General features: G+C 46.7%; 1 protein-coding gene across 1 annotated transcript; it reads left to right on the forward strand.

Annotated features, from left to right (window-relative positions):
• Window positions 1–663: 663 nt before the first annotated feature.
• Window positions 664–11,927, forward strand: Slbp (stem-loop histone mRNA binding protein). Its single transcript, XM_020177283.2, has 8 exons — window positions 664–831; window positions 937–1,053; window positions 4,611–4,715; window positions 5,560–5,619; window positions 5,880–6,017; window positions 6,921–7,070; window positions 7,947–8,028; window positions 11,022–11,927. Exons 1-8 carry the CDS (start codon window positions 773–775, stop codon window positions 11,136–11,138), a joined length of 828 nt encoding a protein of 275 aa, XP_020032872.1. The 5' UTR covers window positions 664–772; the 3' UTR covers window positions 11,139–11,927.
• The last annotated feature ends 7,065 nt before the right edge of the window (window positions 11,928–18,992 follow it).

Consider the following 18,992-nt stretch of genomic DNA (forward strand, 5'->3'; position numbering starts at 1 on the left):
GGGACGCTCATGGCGCCGCTGCCGCCAAACACCGCTCCAAACCGGGCGTCTCCGGCTCGGGAGGCTGAGGCGGGAGGATCGTGAGCTCGTGGGTAGCCTGGGCTGCATGGTGAGACCCGAATTCTAAATGCTCCACGGCTTGGAGCAACAGACCGGGTCCCGGGCCTACGGCAGCCGCAAGCGGAAGAAGACGTTCAGGCAAGACCGCGCCTGCCGCTAACCGCCCGCCTCCACCCGGCCTTAGCCAGTCAGAGGGGCGACTCGGCCGGACCTGGACCAATCAGCAGCGCCCTCACTCCGAGTGGGTCGCAGCGCGCGCGGCTGAATCTCCCGCCAATACCCCTCCGCCCGCGAAGGCACGGCCAATCAGCGACCGAGCAGCCGCGGCGCCGGCCGTCTGGAAGGCCGAGGGGGACACCCTGCACCTATTCGTCTCCTCAGCCAAGCCCGCGGTGCCGACCTGCCTGTCTCGGCGGCAAGGTCGGGCGGACAGGCTCTGGAGGCTCTCCGCAGTGCCCGGGTGTAGGCCCCAGCCTCGTCTGCCCTCGAAGCGCGCGCAACCGAGAAGGACCCCCCCCCGCCGATGGTCTCGTCCGACCCCGCGCGCGGGAGCCCCGAGGGGCGGGGCCGCCGTGTACTTAAGGGCGGTTGGGGGCGGGACGCGCGCAGAGCTCGTCAACGCCGGCTTCCGAGTCCTCTGCTGCCGCCGCCCCTGCCGCTGCCGCCCCGCCCTCCGTCTCGACGCCGCGTCGTCGTAGCTGCAGCCGCCGCCATGGCCTGCCGGCCACGAAGCCCACCGCGGTACGGGAGTCGCCGCGACGGCGGCGTCAGGTGAGGGACCGCGAGGCCCCAGAGCCCTCGGCACTGGGCCGGGCGGGGGTCCTCGTGCTGCCTGGGGTCAGGTCCCTGCCCGCTGACCGCAGTCTGTTTTCACAGCCCGCCGTCCCCTACGAGATGGAGCCTCGGACGGAAGCGCAGAGCCGACGAGAGGCACCGGAAGCCCGGGGACGCCGAGGAGGGCGGGCGCCTGGCCGCTGACCGCAGACCCGAGAGGTGGGCGGGGGGGATGGGGGGCGGTGGGCGGCGGGGCCCGGGGCTCGCCCCTGACCCTGACCCTGACCCTGACCCTGACCCTGACCCTGACCCGGCCCGGCCCCGGGCTCGGGGGCCTCCATGGCAGCCGGCCGGTCGCAGGACACTGAGCGGAAGCCAGGGTGCCCACATTTAGGCGCAGGTCGTCCGTCCGTCCGTCCGTCCCCGCGCAACTGGGTCCTTCCTGTTGGTGAGCCTTTCCCAGGCTAGGCAGTGTTCTGGAGGCCTGGCAGCCCGATGGGCAGGGCCAGCGAGCGAAGAAAATAAGCTGTGACCTGGGCGATCAGGGCCCATCCTCGGGGACGTTCTCTTTTGGGGGACCTTTTGGTAGTAACTGAATTTTTGTGCCCAGGTCCCAGGCGGGGACATGTGTAGCCTGTTTGAGAACTGACACGGGGTAGCTAAGCTCAGCGAAAGGACATGGTGATTTGGCCAGATGGGGGCGGCGAAGGTGGTGGGGAATGTGTGGTTCGCGTTAGACTTCTCATTCCAACGCGGGACCTGTTGAACTTGTTCATGGGTTGACCAGATGAAGAAGGTGGGGAGAGGGAATAGGCTTAGGGAGGACAGGTGCAAATGTGAGTCACCAGCACGTCTTTAAAAACTTGAGACTGGGGAGATACGGCTTGTAGAGGAGGTCTCAGGACCGTCCGAAGCTAGATACAAAGGAAGGCAAGCCTCATTAACATGAGCTCTGAGTTCTTCCACTTCTCATTTGGCTGAAGATAAAATGTTATCTTTATATCAGGCTCTAGAAGGCCTGGCATCTATGCCCCAGCTCTGTAGCTTACTTAACAGGCCAGCCACACCAGCCACCTCATTCCTTCAACGTGTCAGGATTGCTTCTGCTTTTGGGCCTTTGCTGTTGCTGTTTGTGCCTTGTGGACAGGCCTGGAGATACCTGACAAGTAGAATCATGTACGTCTCCATGCTGCTCGTGATAGGGTTGAACAAGTTAGCAGTCCTTTTGGAGAGAGGTTAGCGTGTAAAAGTGTGCTTTATTGTCAGCAGATAGGCAGATTGCGAATATAATCTGCCTAATTAAGAAATGGGCTTCAGCTTCACAAAAGGTACTAAAATACAAGAAGTAGCATAAGTTCCTTTGTACACACCTTAAGACCATCCTCATAGTTCAGGCATCTGCTGTGGTTGGGAGACCTGGACCTCTTGCTACTCTGGTGGGGGTGTTGGAGTCCAAACCTGGATAAGCCTCTATGTGATCCCATTCTGTATTTGCTGCACAGTTATTAAGTCAGCTTAAGTTTCAGCTAGTGACCTAATTAGATTTCAGATATTACAACAGTTTTAAAATCTGGAAATGTATATCATAATTTATTTTTTGTTGTTTTTGAGACGGTCTTACTATGTAACTCAGGCTAGTCTAGAACTCTCCATCCTCCCTTAATCTCCTGAGTGCTGGGATTACAGATGTGTATAACCATGCCCAGTTGGAAATTTACTTTTATTTTTGGCAGTCCCAGAGTGTGAACTCAGGGTCTTACACTTGCTAGGCAGGCATTCTACCACTTGATCCACTCTACCAGCCCTAGAAATTTACTTTTAGCAATAATTGGGGTTTGAATTTAGGCCTTGTGCTTGCTAGGCAGATGCTGTACCGATTGAGCATGCCCCCAACCCATAGGAATTTACTTTTAGAAATCTAATCTGAGTGACTATATGGAAAAAAGTGATAACAAGGGATTATTCCTTTATTTTTACAGTTGCATTTTCAAAGCACATTATTTGTTTTTCAGCTAGAATGTATGAAGTTGCTTATTTGTTGTAACTAAAGTTAGTGTCTAGTTTTGATGCACCTGTAGTAGCTGATAGGAAAATCCTGTGAGGATAAATAATAATGTAACTTACATCGGTTTACATCTAATCTGTAAACAGCAGATATGTCAAGCAATTCCAACTGTCAAAATTTTTGGTATCAAGCCTTGAGTTTTTAAAAATTTTTTAATTATATTATTTTTACTAGGGGTACATTGTGACATTCACAAAGTACTTAAAATATATCTTAGTTAAATTCCCTCGTTCATTCTCCTTTATCCCCTCTATCCTGGAAGTCTTGAGTTTTCAAGTAGCCTGTTTTTTTTGTTGTTGTTGTTATTTTTGGCAGTACTAGAATTTGAACTCAGGGTCTTACGCTTGCTAGGCAGGTGCTCTACCACTTGAGCTATACCTCCAGCCCTTTTTGCCTGGTTATTTTGAAGATAGGTTCTCGTGTTTCTGCCCTGGCTGTTCTGTACCTTGATTCTCCTATTTTATGCTTCTAAGGTAGCTGAGGTGACAGGTGCACACCACCACACCCAGCTTTTTCTATTGAGGTGGGTTCTTGTGAATTTTTCCCCTTTAACTGGCCTAGAACCATGATCCTGCTGATGTTAGTCTCCTGTATAACTGGGGTGACAGGTGTGCTACACAAAACTATTGGTTGAGATGGGGCTTTGCCTGTGAACTCCCTTTTGGTTCCCTAGTACCCTCTCCCTGGCCTAAACTGTGATCCTCCCCATCTTAGCCTCATAAGTAGCTAGGATTATAAGCTTGAGCCACCGTGTCCACTTTTTTTTTCTTTTGGAAACTAGGCCTCACTAATCCAGATTGGCCTCAAACTCATGATCCTCTTGCCTTAGCCTCACGAGTGCTGGGATTACAGGCATGAGGCATCACTTGTGGCTAAATTACTTGGGTTCTTTTCTCTTTTTGGCAGCACTGAGATTTGAACTCAGTGCCTCACATTTGCTAGGCATGTGCCCTTCCCTTTTCTGTGATGAGTATTTTTGAGATAGTCTCCCAGACTATTGGCCAGGGCTAGCTTCAAATTAAGATCCTCCTGATCTCTGCCTTCTGAGTAGGTAGGATTATAGGCGTGAGTCACCAGTATCTTGAAAAATGCCTTGTTGTTGAGTTTGAGATAGAACTGAGCTCCTTCCTGGATTAGATTTAGCCCAGCTGTAGGAACTACACCTTTATACTTCTTAATGCAGCAAGGGCTCTGACCCATATAATCACATGCCCCTTTGTTTTAGTTGTGATGTACTTGATCTTGTGCATCTAAGAGGTAACCCTGGGCCACTGTGTTAGGTTCTTACTGTATGGTTAGCACTAATCTTGAGTTATCTGAAGTAATTTTTAAATTTTAGGGGGAAAAAAAAGTTCATTTTGCACCTAAGAGAACTAGTTGTAGTAGGTGCCCTTCTCAGCGTTAACAATGCTTTGTTGACTTTATCTGCATCTCCTCTCAGTGGACTGTGTGCCATGACTTAGCCAGCCCTGACACCTGGTGGGTGGATAGAAGTTGTTTAATGAAGCCCAGAAAGGCTTTAAAACAACTGCCCAAACTCAGTGAACTAGTAAGTTCTGAAGCAGGGATTAGAGATTCTCTTTTACATCTGATTCAAGTCTGAAGCCTGTTTCCTTGGCATTCTGCCTGAAAAGCATCTGAATATTTTTTGAAAAAAGCTGAAACTAAAAGTAGTCTCATGGTTCAAATGTGCATTTTTGTTTTGTTGTAGTTTTACCACTCCTGAAGGCCCTAAGCCCCGTTCTAGATGTTCAGACTGGGCAAGTGCAGTTGAAGAAGATGAAATGAGGACCAGAGTTAACAAAGAAATTGCAAGGTACACATTTTCGACCACTTAGAATTGTTTTCTGGTTTTTTTTCGGGGGGGGGGTGGATTGGAAATGCCACTCGGGTTTGAACTTGGGGCCTCACACTTGGCTAGGCAGGTGCTCTACTGCCTGAACCATTCCACCAGCCCTTTTTTGTTTCAGGTATTTTAGAGATAGGGTCTCCTGAACTGTTTGCCCAGGCTGGTTTCTGACTGGTCTCCCTGACCTCTATCTCCTGAATAGTTAGGATTATAAGCGTGAGCCACCAGCACCAGGCTATTTTCTGGGTGGTTTGTTTTTTGTTTTTTATTAAGTGCTAAATTCAGGGTTTGTCTTGGAGTAGTTTTTGTGTTTTTGGTGGTACTGGGGTTTGAACTCAGGGCCTACAGCTTAAGTCATTCCACCAGCCCTATTTTATGAAGGGTTTTTTCAAGATAGGATCTCATGAACTGTTTGCCTGGGCTGGCTTCAAACTGCAGTTCTCCTGATCTCTGCCTTCTGAGTATCTAGGATCATAGGCGTGAGCCACTGGTACCTGGCTAGAGTAGTTGTTCTCAAATTTGGGGTTGTAGTTCAGTGGTAGAGTGCTTGCCTAACATGCATTGGGGGCCTGAGTTTGATCCCCAGCATTGCCTAAAAAATAACCAAAAAAAAAAGGTCCCAGACCAGAAGCATTAGTATTTCTTGGGAACTTGTCAGACCTCTCCCTGATGGATGGGGCTCAGCCATCCTGTTAGGAAGCCCTCCAAGTGAGTCTGATCCCCAAATAACCTTTATCTTATAAAATGATATAACTGAGGGGGGTGTTGAAAATATCCCAAAACAAGTAGCAATGTTTATTTTTTTTCTCAGATACAAAAGAAAACTACTCATAAATGACTTTGGAAGAGAGAGAAAATCATCATCGGGAAGGTACGTTTAACATTTCTTTGCAATCTGTTAATGAAAATTGTGACTGAGAATTGCTTATTGTCCCGATAGCATTTATTGATTAGTCTGTTGTTCACTGATTTGAAATTGTATTTGTTGTGTACTGAATTCCCACATGAACATAGATTCTGGACTGTTTCTAGGATTTACATGGTTTGGAATCCAGAGGACGATTGTTTCAGGCATTTTCTTGGCACAATTTGCATGATGATCTTGAAAGGCTTGTTCTGTTAATTTTTCAGTTCTGATTCAAAGGAGTCTACATCTGCAGTGCCAGCTGATGTGGAGACAGATGAATGTGTCCTAATGAGAAGACAGAAGCAGATCAATTATGGAAAGAACACTATTGCCTATGATCGATATATCAAAGAAGTCCCCAGGTAGCATAGTGTCTCATTGACGTGTCCTGAACAGCCCCTTGGCATTGCACTTGAGAGCAGTTGCTTATGTGATACACACCTGGCAGGAACTGTTTGTTAGTGACTCACAGGAGCTATCATGCCAATCACGGATAGATGGACATCTGAAAAACCAGAGACGTGAAGATTAAAAGAATAATCGTTTTCATAATTTCAGGTGTTAGGTGGCAGTTCATTCTCAAGACTCATAGCAGTCTTATACATGTACAGTTATTAAAATACAGAATTGGAGCTGCGTGCCAGTGATCATGCCTGTAATCCCAGCCACTTGGGAAGCTGAGATTAGGAGGATCAAGGTTGGAGGCCACCCCAGGCAAATAGTTCACAAGACCCCATCTCCAGCATAACCAGAACAAAAGACTGGAGGTGTGACTCAAGCAGTAGAGTGCCTGCTTTGCAAGCACAAAGCCGGGAGTTCAAGCCCCAGTTGTACCCCCCACCCAAAAAAATAAAAAAAACACAATGGTTGAACAAAGTTCAAGTTAAAGATTGTAAAAATCAAAGGACAAAATAAAAGGAGAAAGAAAAAAAGAAGATTGTAAAAATCTCATTGAAGGGAAAAACGGCATCATTCTTTTTTTAAGTGGCATGTTCTTGCCTCTCCTGCTTCTTTGATTTTTCCTTTCTTTTGGTGTGGGCTTTTTGAGGTTTTGAGTCAGGGTCTCACTATGTAGCTCAGGTTCCTGTCTCATTCTCCTGACTGCTAAGATTACAGATAATGTACCACCACACCTGGCTGAAGTAGTAATTTTTAATACATTACTTTGTTCAGTTTGTAGACTTTGTTGATACATAACTTGTTAAACAATGCTGCTTTCAACGTGTGTTTATTCTTCTAGCTACTAATCTTACTCTGTCCTGTAGGCACCTTCGACAACCTGGCATCCATCCCAAGACCCCCAACAAATTTAAGAAATACAGCCGGCGGTCATGGGACCAGCAGATCAAACTCTGGAAGGTGGCTCTGCATTTTTGGGATCCTCCAGCTGAAGAAGGATGTGATTTGCAAGAAATGTATGTCTTTGTATTCTGTTTCTCTGGTTGGCATATGGACTGAGAGAGCTGTGTGTCACTCATGACAAATTGTCCTGGAAGTTACCAGAGAACAGAGCAGCCAGCTCTCATCCTAAGAAGTATTTGAGTCATTTATATTGAACTGTGAAAAGTTGTGTCTTTTTTTTTTTTTGGAGGTACTAGGGTTTGAGCTAAAGGCCTCACACTTGCTGGGAAGGTGTTCTTCTACTTGAGCCATTCCACTACCCGTTTTTTCTTGAGTGTGTTTTTGTGTGTATGTTTTGGCGGTGTTGGGTCTTGAACTTAGGACCTACACCTTGAGCCACTCCACCAGCCCTTTTTTGTGAAGGGTATTTTTCGAGATAGGTGTTGTGAACTGTTTGCCTGGACTGGCTTCGAGCTGTGATCCTCCTGATCTCTGCCTCCTGAGTAGTTAGGATTCCAGGCGTGCACCAGTGGTGCCTGATTGAAAAATTGGTTTTGTATATAGTTTGTTGTAGTGTTTTTCTCTCAAAAATAAGGCTTATTGTTACTGATTTGGCTTATGAAGGTGTTTGTGGGTATATATATGATTTCATGACTTAAGAACAACAGGTCCTTGTGTGCTGTGAGCCAGGCAGATCTTTTGCCTGTAATTGACATCTGCTTTCTGTGCTGGATTGATTGGGTAGGAGTTGAATCTGGCAGTGGGGTCACTGAAGACTGACCCCTTGGGGAAGTTTAGGGACACTGTTGTGTCTGCACACCACTCATGCATTACAATGTGGGTGGGTTTGCTTTTAGTAAGCAGACTATTACCGAGAGCCTGACTTGAAGCCATGGTTTCCTGGCTCTGTTAAGCTGGTGACTGACATGCCTGTTGGTTTTATTTTACAGACACCCTGTAGACCTCGGGGAAATGGAGACAGAATCCACGGAAAGCAGCTCCGAGTCCCAGACCAGTTCACAGGATAACTTCGTAAGTAACTTCTTTGGTTACATATCTCTCAGTCTAGGTGTTTTAGGTCAGTTGTTGAGAATGGGTCACCTTATATACTGAAGGTTGTTGACTCAGATGCTTATGAAAAAGGACTACCATTTTTCCTGTTACTGAAATACCAGGTTGATCGATGAGATTTGAGTTCTGAGGGAGTGACTTTCACTTAGGCTTTTGGTTCAGTCCAGCTTAGTCTGTAACATTGTCATTTGGTAGTAAAAGGCCTTTTTCCCTGAATCTATATCTCCATGTGCATATTTACCAGTGCTTAATTGTAGGCCAGTTTGAACTGGTGGCGTGGGAACAATCTGCTGAAAGTTACTAAATAAGGTAATGCTTTATGCCTACATTTGCTGATTTTTGCAGTTACATTTTTGAAGAAAGAAAAGGAGGTTGATTGAGAGGATCATGGTTTGAGGCCAGCCCAGGGAAATAATTTGAGAGACATACATCTCCAGAATAACCAGACCAAAAATGAACTGGTGGTGTGGTCCAAGCAGTATAGAGTGCCTGCTTTGCAAGTACAAAACCCTGAGCTCAAACCCCAGTTCACAAAAAAAGAAAAAAAAAAAAAAGTACCTGAATAGTATGCAAACATAAAAAACAAGGTTACAGAGTTGCATTTTCTGCTTTCTTTCCATCTGCGTCACCCCTGGTGAGCCCAGTGCCTGAATTGCCTGTATTGGGTCCAATATGCCTGTATTAGATCGTTTTTTGACGACTATTTAATAACCAGTCCATTGTGGTGCAAACCTATAATCCCAGCTGCTTAGGAGGTTGAGGCAAGAGGATTACAGGTTTGAGGCCAACCTGTTGGGTGGAGTGGCCCAAGTGATAGAGCACCAGCCTAGTAATTGTGAGGCCTTGAGTTTAAACCCCAGTGCTGGGGGAAAAAAAAAAACCATGACAACATACCACTCACAATAATGTCACACGGACTCATCCACCGCATGGGTGAGGGAGCTAGGGTATAAGGTAGGGCTGTTAGAGGGATTCTGGGGCATCCCAGGAGAGCAGGCTCCGCTCAGGTGGCTGCATGAGGGGGAGGGAGGTAAGAAGACTCTGGCCTAAGTACTTAGAAAAGCACTCTCTGAAAACCATTCTGAGAAAGTTTTGATCTGTAGTACTGTGAACACAGTGTTGGTGTACATGCTCTGTAACCTGTAAAGTAATGGTGGAGCTTGGCCACTAGATATTGCCACTTCTGTCTCTGACTAAGGATGTTCTGATGGGCATCAACACAATATAGTCTTGTAACCTAGAGGAAATACTGCTGTCTAGTGGTGTGCAGTTCATACTCAGGTTTCCCAGTTGTTCCAACAGTTTCAGCATTTCTGTTTTTCTATCTAGAATTTAATCAAGGATCAAATGTTTAAATTATCCTCTTTAATTTCCTTTAATCTAGATCAGGTTCTGCATTTTCCCTCTAACCTTGACTCATTTCTTTGAAAAGTTCAGACTAGTTTTCATAAAATAGAATGTTTATTGTCTGTTACATTGGAGTCGTTGGACTGTTTCCTTGAGAATTAGGTCAGCCAGGTGCCAGTAGCTCACACCTGTAATCCTGGCTACTCAGGAGCAGAGATTAGGAGGATCACAGTTTGAAGCAGCTTGGGCATAGTTTGCAAGACCTTATCTCAGAAAAAACCCATCACAAAAAAGGAAGGGAGAGTGTCTCATGGTGTGGGCCCTGAGTTCAAACTCCACTACTGCCAAAACACAAAGGAGGAGAATTAGGTCGAGTACTTTGGTCAAAAATGCAATAATGTGGCTGGGCGCCAGTGGCTCGTCCCTGTAATCCTATCTACTCAAGAGGCAGAGATCAGGAGGATCAGGATTTGAAGCCAGTCTGGGCAATAGTTTGTGAGACCCTATCTAGAAAACACCTGACACAAAAAAAGGGCTGGTGCAGTGGCTCATATTCGCAGAGCATCTGCCTAGTAAGTGTGAGGCCCTGAGTTCAAACCCAGTTACCACCAAAAATAAAAAATAACGGGTAGGTGTGTATTGGTGTATCACTGGTAAGATTAAATTTATAACATGATTCAGGGTTTGCATTCCTCCAATGTAAAAATAGGAAAGTTTTTTTTTTTTTTTTTAAACATTAATAGTAAAACCTCAGTTTCAATAAGTAAACATATTGGGCTTCAAATTGTTTTAAGTTAATTTTTAAGCTCTCTACATTTGAATGTGTGACCTTTAAATTAAATTGTAAGAAGCAAAAGGGGCTGCTTGCCTAGCCCTAGGTTTGATTCCCAGTAACACAAACAGGGGGGCATGGAGCAGGGAGCAGAAAACATGTTCATTAAAACAACCGGGAAATACATCAGTTTAAACACTGTAACTTCTGCGTGGAGAGAGCCACTACTCGAGAGTTTTGTCTTGCTCTTTAGAATTCTTTCTGTGCTTACGCAGTGTGTACACATCTACACTTTGTCTCATGATGTAGTGTGTGTGATCCCTCTTCCTGTGTCCTGATTAGACTCTTCCATAATTGCAAGGTACACCTTGATGTACATTACCTCAGGGGTTTCCCAGAAGCTGTGGGGTTCAGGAAGTGGTCCCAGAGGGGCTGTCTTGAGTCCCAGGTCTGCTGTGTGAGAGCTGAGATGTGTCTTTCTTAGCTGGAGGGTGGGTGCTCAGCCAGTGTGTGATTCTGCGTTAGGTGACGGGTATCACCTTGGATCTAGTCCTCATAGCACCTCGTGTTAGTTGAGGCAGCCGTGGCTAGATGTTAAGGAGTCAGTTGATATGTAATTGATGAGGTGGGTAGGAGTTTGAAATTTCCAGCTATAATAAAGTTTGATATCCACTGTCCATGAACAGCATCAGCCAGCTAATTTGAGTTTTCTTGCGAGTGTTCCTGTGTTCCTGTGGTCTTCACTGGTCATGATCAGTCTGTCCTGAGCATAGGAACACACACAGCAAGCCTGCACATTTGGATTGTAGGCATGACCTGTGCTTCTGTTTTCTAGGATGTGTACTCTGGCACACCCACCAAAGTTAGACATGTGGACTGCCAAGTGGAGGATGAATTTGATTTGGAAACTTGTTTGATGGAACCCTTGAAAGATTTCTCAGCCATGAGCTAACTGCCACCTGGCGGCCACCAAGAGAAACAGTTGCCTCCACCTGGCCAGCAGAAGGCTGGCCAACCATGTGCTGTGCACTTGTACTTGGATGGTTTCTCTGTTAATAGTTCATTATCTCATGATCAGTTGTTGTACTTGCCTTATTTTCTTAAGAAATAGTAATTTTATGTATAGTGAGTATGTTTTGCATGTTTTAAATTGTAAATGGAACTGAAGCCAAGCCAAGAAAAACTGAACATGAAGCAACCTTGCAACAGACGTAATTGCTTAGTGCCTGCCGTCCTCCAAGTCAGAGTGACAAGTGTGCCTTAACTGGTACTCCATAGGCGTCTTAGGCTTCTAGTTGCCACTTGTCAAGTGGGTGGGTTGTGGACTTAACCATGTGTGGGATCAGTCTAGAGTCAGCTTTCTTTACAGGCACCTGACAACTCTAATGATTTTGTGGAACATTCTCTGGCCTTTTACCAATATGTCAAAGTAGGTGGTTTTCCTCATACAGAGCTCTGAAGATGTCGAAGATGTTAACTGGATTGTTAATGGTTTTTATGTAAGCTATACAGTCTTTAATTTGAACTTGTAAATAACCTGTAATACTCTTGAGAGTTAAGGTAATAGAGGGATTTAGAACATTTTTCTTATGATCAGTTAATTCCATGTAAAATTACTGTAAATGATAATGTGTACAGATTTTCTGTTCTGATATTCAGTTGTAAACTTGTCAAGACTTGTATTTCTATTGCTTTTGTATGGAATGATGTTGCAAAAATAAAAAGAACCTTCTGTGACTGATTTATAGTGTTGCCACATGGGCTAACTGCCCTGATAAACAGCTCTGTGTGAGGAGGATGGGATAAGCCTCCTTATGTGCCTGACAAGCTTGCGTGGCAAGTGTGGAGATCTGACATGGAATCCTGGTCACATGCCAATATAGAGCCCGCCTGCTCAGTGTGTGCTCAGCAGACAAGCACAAGAAGCCAGCAACCCGGCCAGAGTCTGATGCTAATTCATTAGCACCTTGTGTGGCAGCCCTTCTCTGTGTCCTATGTCAACCTGGAACAGACAGCATTGGACAGGGTTGTCCTGTCCACGGCCTGTCTTCCATAGCTGGAGCCTTGAAACCTGGCAGCTCTGCCTTTGGACGTGGCCGTCAGCCTAAAGCCATGCCACATGTCCTCAGGGCCACTTCTTTGGCAGTGATGCTGTACTTGGGCTGGCAGTTTTGTTCCAAGAAGTTTACAAAGAGTAGAAGTCCTTCCTTGTGTACCTGGCAGGCACTATCAGGTACTGATGGTGGGATACAGCAGGAGATGGAACCTGAGGAGACTGCATTCATAGGCTAGGGACAAGTGAGTAGAGCAAGGTAGGGGGCATGGGTAGTTGCCCCTTTTTTAGTGTAGTTGGACATGCCTGTTTGATGAGGCAGCATTTGAGCTGAACTTGCTATCACCCTCTGCAAATGCAAAGGCTCAGAGGTGGGAGTATGGTGAGCTGACTGCAGAAGAATCCTAAAATGTGGAAGAGGCTGGGAGGCCTTAGGGAGTTTGAAGGACTGAGGAATTGAGAAGAAGCTGCTTTGGAAAGGGACAAACTGCTCTTGTCACATTGTGACGGAGTTAGGGACGTGCTTCCCGCATGTGCCTGAAGAACTGGGTGATCAGCTAAGGAGCTCTCTGGGCTGGGAACTGAGCACCTCATGGCTCTTGTGCTCAACATAGAACGTGGGTGTTGATAAGCTAAAAGGAAGGACTGTTGAGTAGGCAGGAGTGGTCTTGAACATTCTCATCCTCTCCAGGTGACATAGCTAAGATGGCTTCCAAGCAAAGATCAAGTCTGGAGAGCAGCCAGAAAGATGAGATCACTACTGAAGCTGAGACTGTGGCTGTTCAATCTTGTTAAGACCTTAGAAAGTTGAGAACTCCAAACAATAGGGCTCCTGAGAAATTACAAACTAGGCCTTCAGTAGTCCCAAGACATAGAAGGGTCTCTTTTGGAGAGACCTGTGGATGTGGGTCTTGTTAATGAACCCCAGTAAAATTTGCAGAGTTCCACAAAGGTTTGGGAAGAGTTACATTGGCAGAAACCTTGTAGGCTGCACAGAAAGTGTCCTGCAGTGAGAGACAAAAAGAGGCCTTTGACCTTGATCTCACCAGCAGAAAGCAAGCTGAGCACTCCCCAGCTACACCCAAGTGGCTCTTCATGGCGATTCTGAGGATGGGTCCAGAACCCTGGAGAGTAGAGCTGGACATCCAGAGAGCCACCTGTGGGGCAGTGCTAAGCCCTGTTAGGGATTACCCACATGGCGTGTGTTGGTGTGGCTCACTGACGGGAGCGTATCCCCTTGTAGTTTGCCTGGTGTGAGTGTGGTAGCAGGTTGTCAGGGTGTTTACCTGGAGGAACTCAATCCCAGGTGCTGTTCTTAGGAAAGATTACTATGGTACTTCCTAGACTCCTGGCATCAAGTTGAAAGACACTTTCAAGCATCGCCAGGGGCGGAACATGCCTGGAGTTTTTAGAAGACAAAATAATTTGGCCAGGGGATGGATTGTGACATCTTAGATGTGGGCAGGCAGCTGCAGTGATAGGTCAGGGTTCAGTCATGGAGGGTCTGCAAGAAGGACATGGGCTTTGCTCTGAGTGGGTGGACAGCCTGGGGGCCTTAAGCAAAGGGCATGATACAGACAGGTTCAGAAGAGCCCACATCTACAAACATTTACTTTCACATTTAAATTCTTAAGAGTGCTCTTAAGCACTAAGAAAATCATCTTTAGACTTCAGGTCTTGCCTCTTAATGTTAACAGAATCTAGCATTTTCTCCATGAGTGTTACAAGTAACCAATAAGCTACAATTGAGTTGTCTTTATTCTTGACTCTTGTGTATTGGACCAGCAAGTGTCAGAACTAAATGAAGTTAGTCTAGCATGTTTCGTTCTTCACAGTCCCAGGCTGATGGCTATCTCCTCCCTTTCTGTGAGTCATTTCCCTCTCTGTGCAGACAGGGTCATCTTATCAGGGTTGTCATCATACAGTCCCTGACTTGCTTTCTTTGTGTGTTGTGAAGCCATGCTTGTTTCTGGCTGCTCTGTCAGGATCCTGTCTTTTTCAGCAACTGCCACCAAGTTGCTGACTTCTCCAGCCTTCTGATAGGATGTCAGCTGAGTCTTGCAGTTTCCCAGGTGAGCCATCACCCTGTTCTAGAATCCAAGAGATGTCCCCTTGGGTTTTCTAGACTCCCATGGACAGGTCTAATGATTAGCTGACATGTGTCAGCCCTCCCCCATCGAAAATTCATTAATTGGCCGTCAAAATTAAAATACTCTGGGAAAAGGCCTATAAAGAGGATGAAAAGACAAAACTGTAGATTGGGACAAAAATTTGCAAAAAAATTGCACATCTAACAGAGGACTCTGGGTGAACTCTCAAAACTCAACAGGGAAAAAGTGGGGCAGGCAGTTAGAAAATGGCCAGATGGTACAAACAGGCATTTTGTTAAGAATGCAGAGAGCAGACAAGTGCATGAGGCTGGCTATTCCCCAGTTTCAGGAAGTGCAACAGGAAATTGCCTATGGGGCTATGCTTCACGCCCTGTGAGCGCTTGGGGGGAAATGGGGAGTCAGTATGGAAGAGAGCTAGATAGTTCCGTCAAACACTAAACCTATGGCTAGAATGTGACCTGTCCTGGGCATTTGCCCCACAGACATGAAGTCTTTGTGTTCACACAAAAACCTGCATGTGACCATTTATGGCAATTCTGCTGTCATAGCCCCAAGCTGGAAACAACTTGGATGTCCTTCAGTGAGTGACATATGTATCACAGAGCCCACTGAGCACTCAAAAAGGGTGGACTGTTGACAACGCAACTGTTGACTGATGAACCTGCAGAGAACTTTTCTGAGTGGGGTCAATCTCAGATGCTGCACACTGAGCTCCTTACTTAGAACATTGTTGAAACAAGTTATAGACAGGGAGAACAGATCAGTGTTTTCCGGGGATTGTGTGTGTCTCCTCCGCCTCTCGCTGCTGAAAAGTCTAGAAATGGTGACCAACACAGTCACAATGACCAGACCATTTCCTGCCCCATCTTTTGGTCTTGAAATACCACTTTTCACTGAAAGGACGGGGCAGGCCACATCTGCCACGTGAGAGGTAGGCTGCTGTGGGAGTTCCACTAGGGTCACACCCCGGAGCCCAGCAGCAGCCTGAAGAGACACTTGCCCTCAGCCAAAGATGGGGTAGTTTGTTCTTCAGCAGGGCAAGGATCAACCCGTCAGTCACGCACAGGCTCATGGGACACTTGGGAAGAGAGGGAGCAGTCAGTTCTGCAGGGTGACAGGAGCAGCTCACTCTACTGAGAGTGGGTGAGTCAGGTGCACCAGCAGAGCCTCTGCAGCCCATGCTGAGTGCCTTTCTGCAAGAGAAGTGTCTACAGAGCACTTGATGAGTGTTGAAGAGGACAAACCAGAGCATGGCCATCGGAACTAGACAGGAGACAACCTGGGCATTCCCTGCTTTCTCTATCTTGCCTAAGTTATCGAAGCTGGGACTGACCCAGGCTCTGGCTTATCTGCCAGCTGTGAGGATGCAGCCACTGGCAGACCATGGCCAGCTCCACAGGACTAATGGCCCAGGGTCTGCAATCAGCTAGTAAAGGACAGAAAGAAACAGCCTGTGCAGAAGATGCAGGAGATGTCAGAGCACATCAGATAAAGAAACAGGCGAGACCCAACTGACTGCATCAAAGCCCAGAAAGTGAGGATTTAGGGACTGGGGCCATAGCTCAATTTGTAGAGTGCCTGACTAGCAAGTGTGAGACCCTGATTTCAAACCCCAGTACTGCCAAAACCAACAAAAAAATCCCCCCCCAAAAGTGATTATTTTCAAAGTCAGGCTAGGGCTGAGGTGCTGCTTAGCAGTAGCGTACTTGCTTAGCAGGTGTGTGGCCATGGGCATCCCCAGCAAAAAGTAAAACACAAAAAAAGTAAGGCTGACAGTAACCTGGGGGGGGACCTTGCCCCTGGGATGGGTGGTGCCCTTCTGTTTTTTTTCTTTTTCTTTTTTGGGGGGACTGGGGTTTGAACGCAGGGCTTTGCACTTGCAAAGCAGGCGCTCTACCACTTGAGCCACACCTCTAGTCCACTTTGCTCTGGTTATTTTGGAGATGGAGCCTCAAACTATTTGCCTGAGATGGCCTTGAACCATGATTCTCCCTATTGCAGCCTCCCAAGTAGCTAGGATTATAGGCGTCAACTGCTGGTGCTTGGCTTCTTTTGTTTCTTTTAAACAATTTTATTGAAATATAATTTGGACACCGTACAATTCACCCACTGTATCTGTACAATATAGGGCTGGAGAGTGGCTCAAGTGGCAGAGCACTTGCCTAGCATTCCTCAGGCCCAGGGTTCTATCCCAAGCATGGTGGGGGAGTGACACAATCATCAGTCAGACAATTTAATGCTAATATAGCACAGACCTGAGCTGGGTGTGGTGGCCCACACCTGTAATCTGCTTACTGATGCAAAAATAAGTGCAGGAAAGGCAGGGGAGAAAACGGCATAATCAGTTACCTCTGAGGGGCCAGGAGGGCTTCAACCCAGCCCGGTGGGGTTCCTCGTCAGGCCTCCCAAACTTCTTTCTTTTGTTCAACCTTGATCTCTGATGGTTGGAAAGTGCAGGTTTGCTGGGTGATGTTGCTCACGTGCTGGTGAGATCTAGGGTGGACATGTGACATTTCTGCATGCCCTCAGGAGGCACATGGTGTCAAGTTGCCTAGTTTTGGGGGTGCTAAATGAGCACCTGGATAAAGTGCTGTCTGCCAGTGGTCACCTGTGAGGTTACTGTAGAAGCGTCTGGTGAGATGCTTTGAGATTTGTAGCATCCTGTTCACCCACTGTCATGAGCCACTTTTTTTTTTGAGATGGTCTCAGGCTGGCCTTGAACTCACTTGATAATCCTCCTGCCGCAGTCTCTACAGTGCTGGCATTACTACAGGAAATCTTTTTTTTTTTGTTCAACGGAAATCTTTTTGGGTGATGGCTGAGTCCCGTAGCTTGATTGTGGTGGTACTTACTGAATTTCCAGTGCATGGAGGGTTACTCGGAGAGCTATGCTTTCTCCTGTCTCCTTTCACTCCACCCTTCCTGGCCCCTCTTAGATAACCCAATTGTTGTTTTCTTGACTTTTCCTGCACTCTTTTTTCCCAACAGTGAGCAGAGATGTCTGCATTCTCCTCCTTTCCCTTCTTACACACATACCACACTCTTTTTTCATTCTTTTGGTACTGGGCTTGAACTTGGCCTTGCCCACTTGGGCCACACCCCCACTCTTACACGTGCTCTTTTGCACTTTGCTTTTTCAGCTCACCCAGTGTGGCTTGGGTGTTGCTCCCCACGACTTCCCCCTCTTTCTGTGCTGCTGGGAGGCGTGGGCCTCCCTGATGTGGGTGTGCCAGGGTTATCTCACCGACTTCCGGCAAATATAAGTGATGCCGAGCCGTGACCTTGCTGAGCGGGTGTGTTAGAGGAAGCATTGCTCAAGACCAGTGCGCAGGCATTCATGAGGTGCCCACAACCACCTCCCCATGGCTTTTCCCATGGCTTTTGCTAGACACCCTGTGGGTTCTCGGCCCTTGCCCCCATAAAGCTAGGGCAGGAGCCTGCTCCCCACCCCCATGGCTCTCCAGCACTGTTGGGCGTGACTCTTGTCAATAACAGGTGGCTGGCTGATGGTTTTCTTGCCCATGGGAGCATATGCCTTTCGTCTGAAGAAGTGAAACCCTCCATGTGGGGTTCACTGATGGGGCCCCACTATCTTTCTGGGCTTGCTTCTTAAAATGCTTTCTGTGCATTTTCCTGATTTATTTGGATTGATTGAAGTTTTAAAAAAAAATTTGGCAAAAAACACATAACACAAATTGTGTCATTTTACCCCTTCTTTCAAGTGTACATCTCAGAGGCATTGAGCATACACTGCTGTGCAGCCATCACTACCTCTGTCCCTGGAACTCTATTTTGCAAAACTGAAACCTTGTAACCATGAACCATTAGCTCCCCATCTCCTCCTCAGCCCCTGACACCCCATCCACTCTGTTGCTATGGAATTGATTTGTCTAGGGCCCTCCTTGAGTGGATCCACCCAGTGCTGGCTGCTTGATCCTTGCTCTTGTCTACTACTCATCCTGATATATATATATATATATTTTTTTTTCTTCTTCTTCTTCTGTGAAATATACATGCAGCAGAGGAAAGCACAGAGTCATGTAAAATGGTAACCATTTAAAGTGTGTGTTCACTGCATTTAGTGCTACATTCACAATGTGTGTAACCACTTCTATTTTCCAAACATTTTCAGCACCCTGAAAGGAAGCCCTGTACCCATTAAGAGGTTATTCCTCACCACCTCCCCAGACCCGGGAATCCACCAGTCCGCTCTCTTCTGGTTTGCACCTGAATGTTTCACTATGTGCCTTTTTGTATGTGGCGTCTTTCCCTTGGTGTTTTTGAAGTCCATTCATATCATAGCGTGTATACTTCATCCTTTATATGGCTGAGCAATATTCCATTGTATGGATGGAAACGTCACATTTTAGTTGTCCACCCATCAGTTTGATGGACAATTAGGCAATTTCTCCCTTTTGGCCATTGTGAGTAATGCTGCTATGCTTTTTATCTTTTGTGGTGCGGGGGGTTGAACTCACACTTGCAAGGCAGGTGCTCTACCACTTGAGCCACGCTGCCAGCCCTTTACAAGTGTTTGTGTGGTGGTTTGTTTTAAGTTTTCTTGGGTAGTATTACAGCATGAATATAAAATACTTGGTGCCCAGCTGGTGATGCTGTTTGGGAGGTCATGGAGACTTTAGGA

This window comes from Castor canadensis, chromosome 9 (genome assembly GCF_047511655.1).
Source record: "Castor canadensis chromosome 9, mCasCan1.hap1v2, whole genome shotgun sequence".
Taxonomy (NCBI): domain Eukaryota; kingdom Metazoa; phylum Chordata; class Mammalia; order Rodentia; family Castoridae; genus Castor; species Castor canadensis.

What these genes read in the sequence shown, in the direction of transcription:
- Slbp (XM_020177283.2), top strand. Translation starts at nt 773, where the DNA reads ATGGCCTGCCGGCCACGAAGCCCACCGCGGTACGGGAGTCGCCGCGAC. An exon ending in GTTAACAAAGAAATTGCAAG is followed by an intron (nt 4,716 to 5,559) that starts GTACACATTTTC and finishes TTTTTTTCTCAG; the next exon opens with ATACAAAAGAAAACTACTCA. An exon ending in AGAAAATCATCATCGGGAAG is followed by an intron (nt 5,620 to 5,879) that starts GTACGTTTAACA and finishes TTAATTTTTCAG; the next exon opens with TTCTGATTCAAAGGAGTCTA.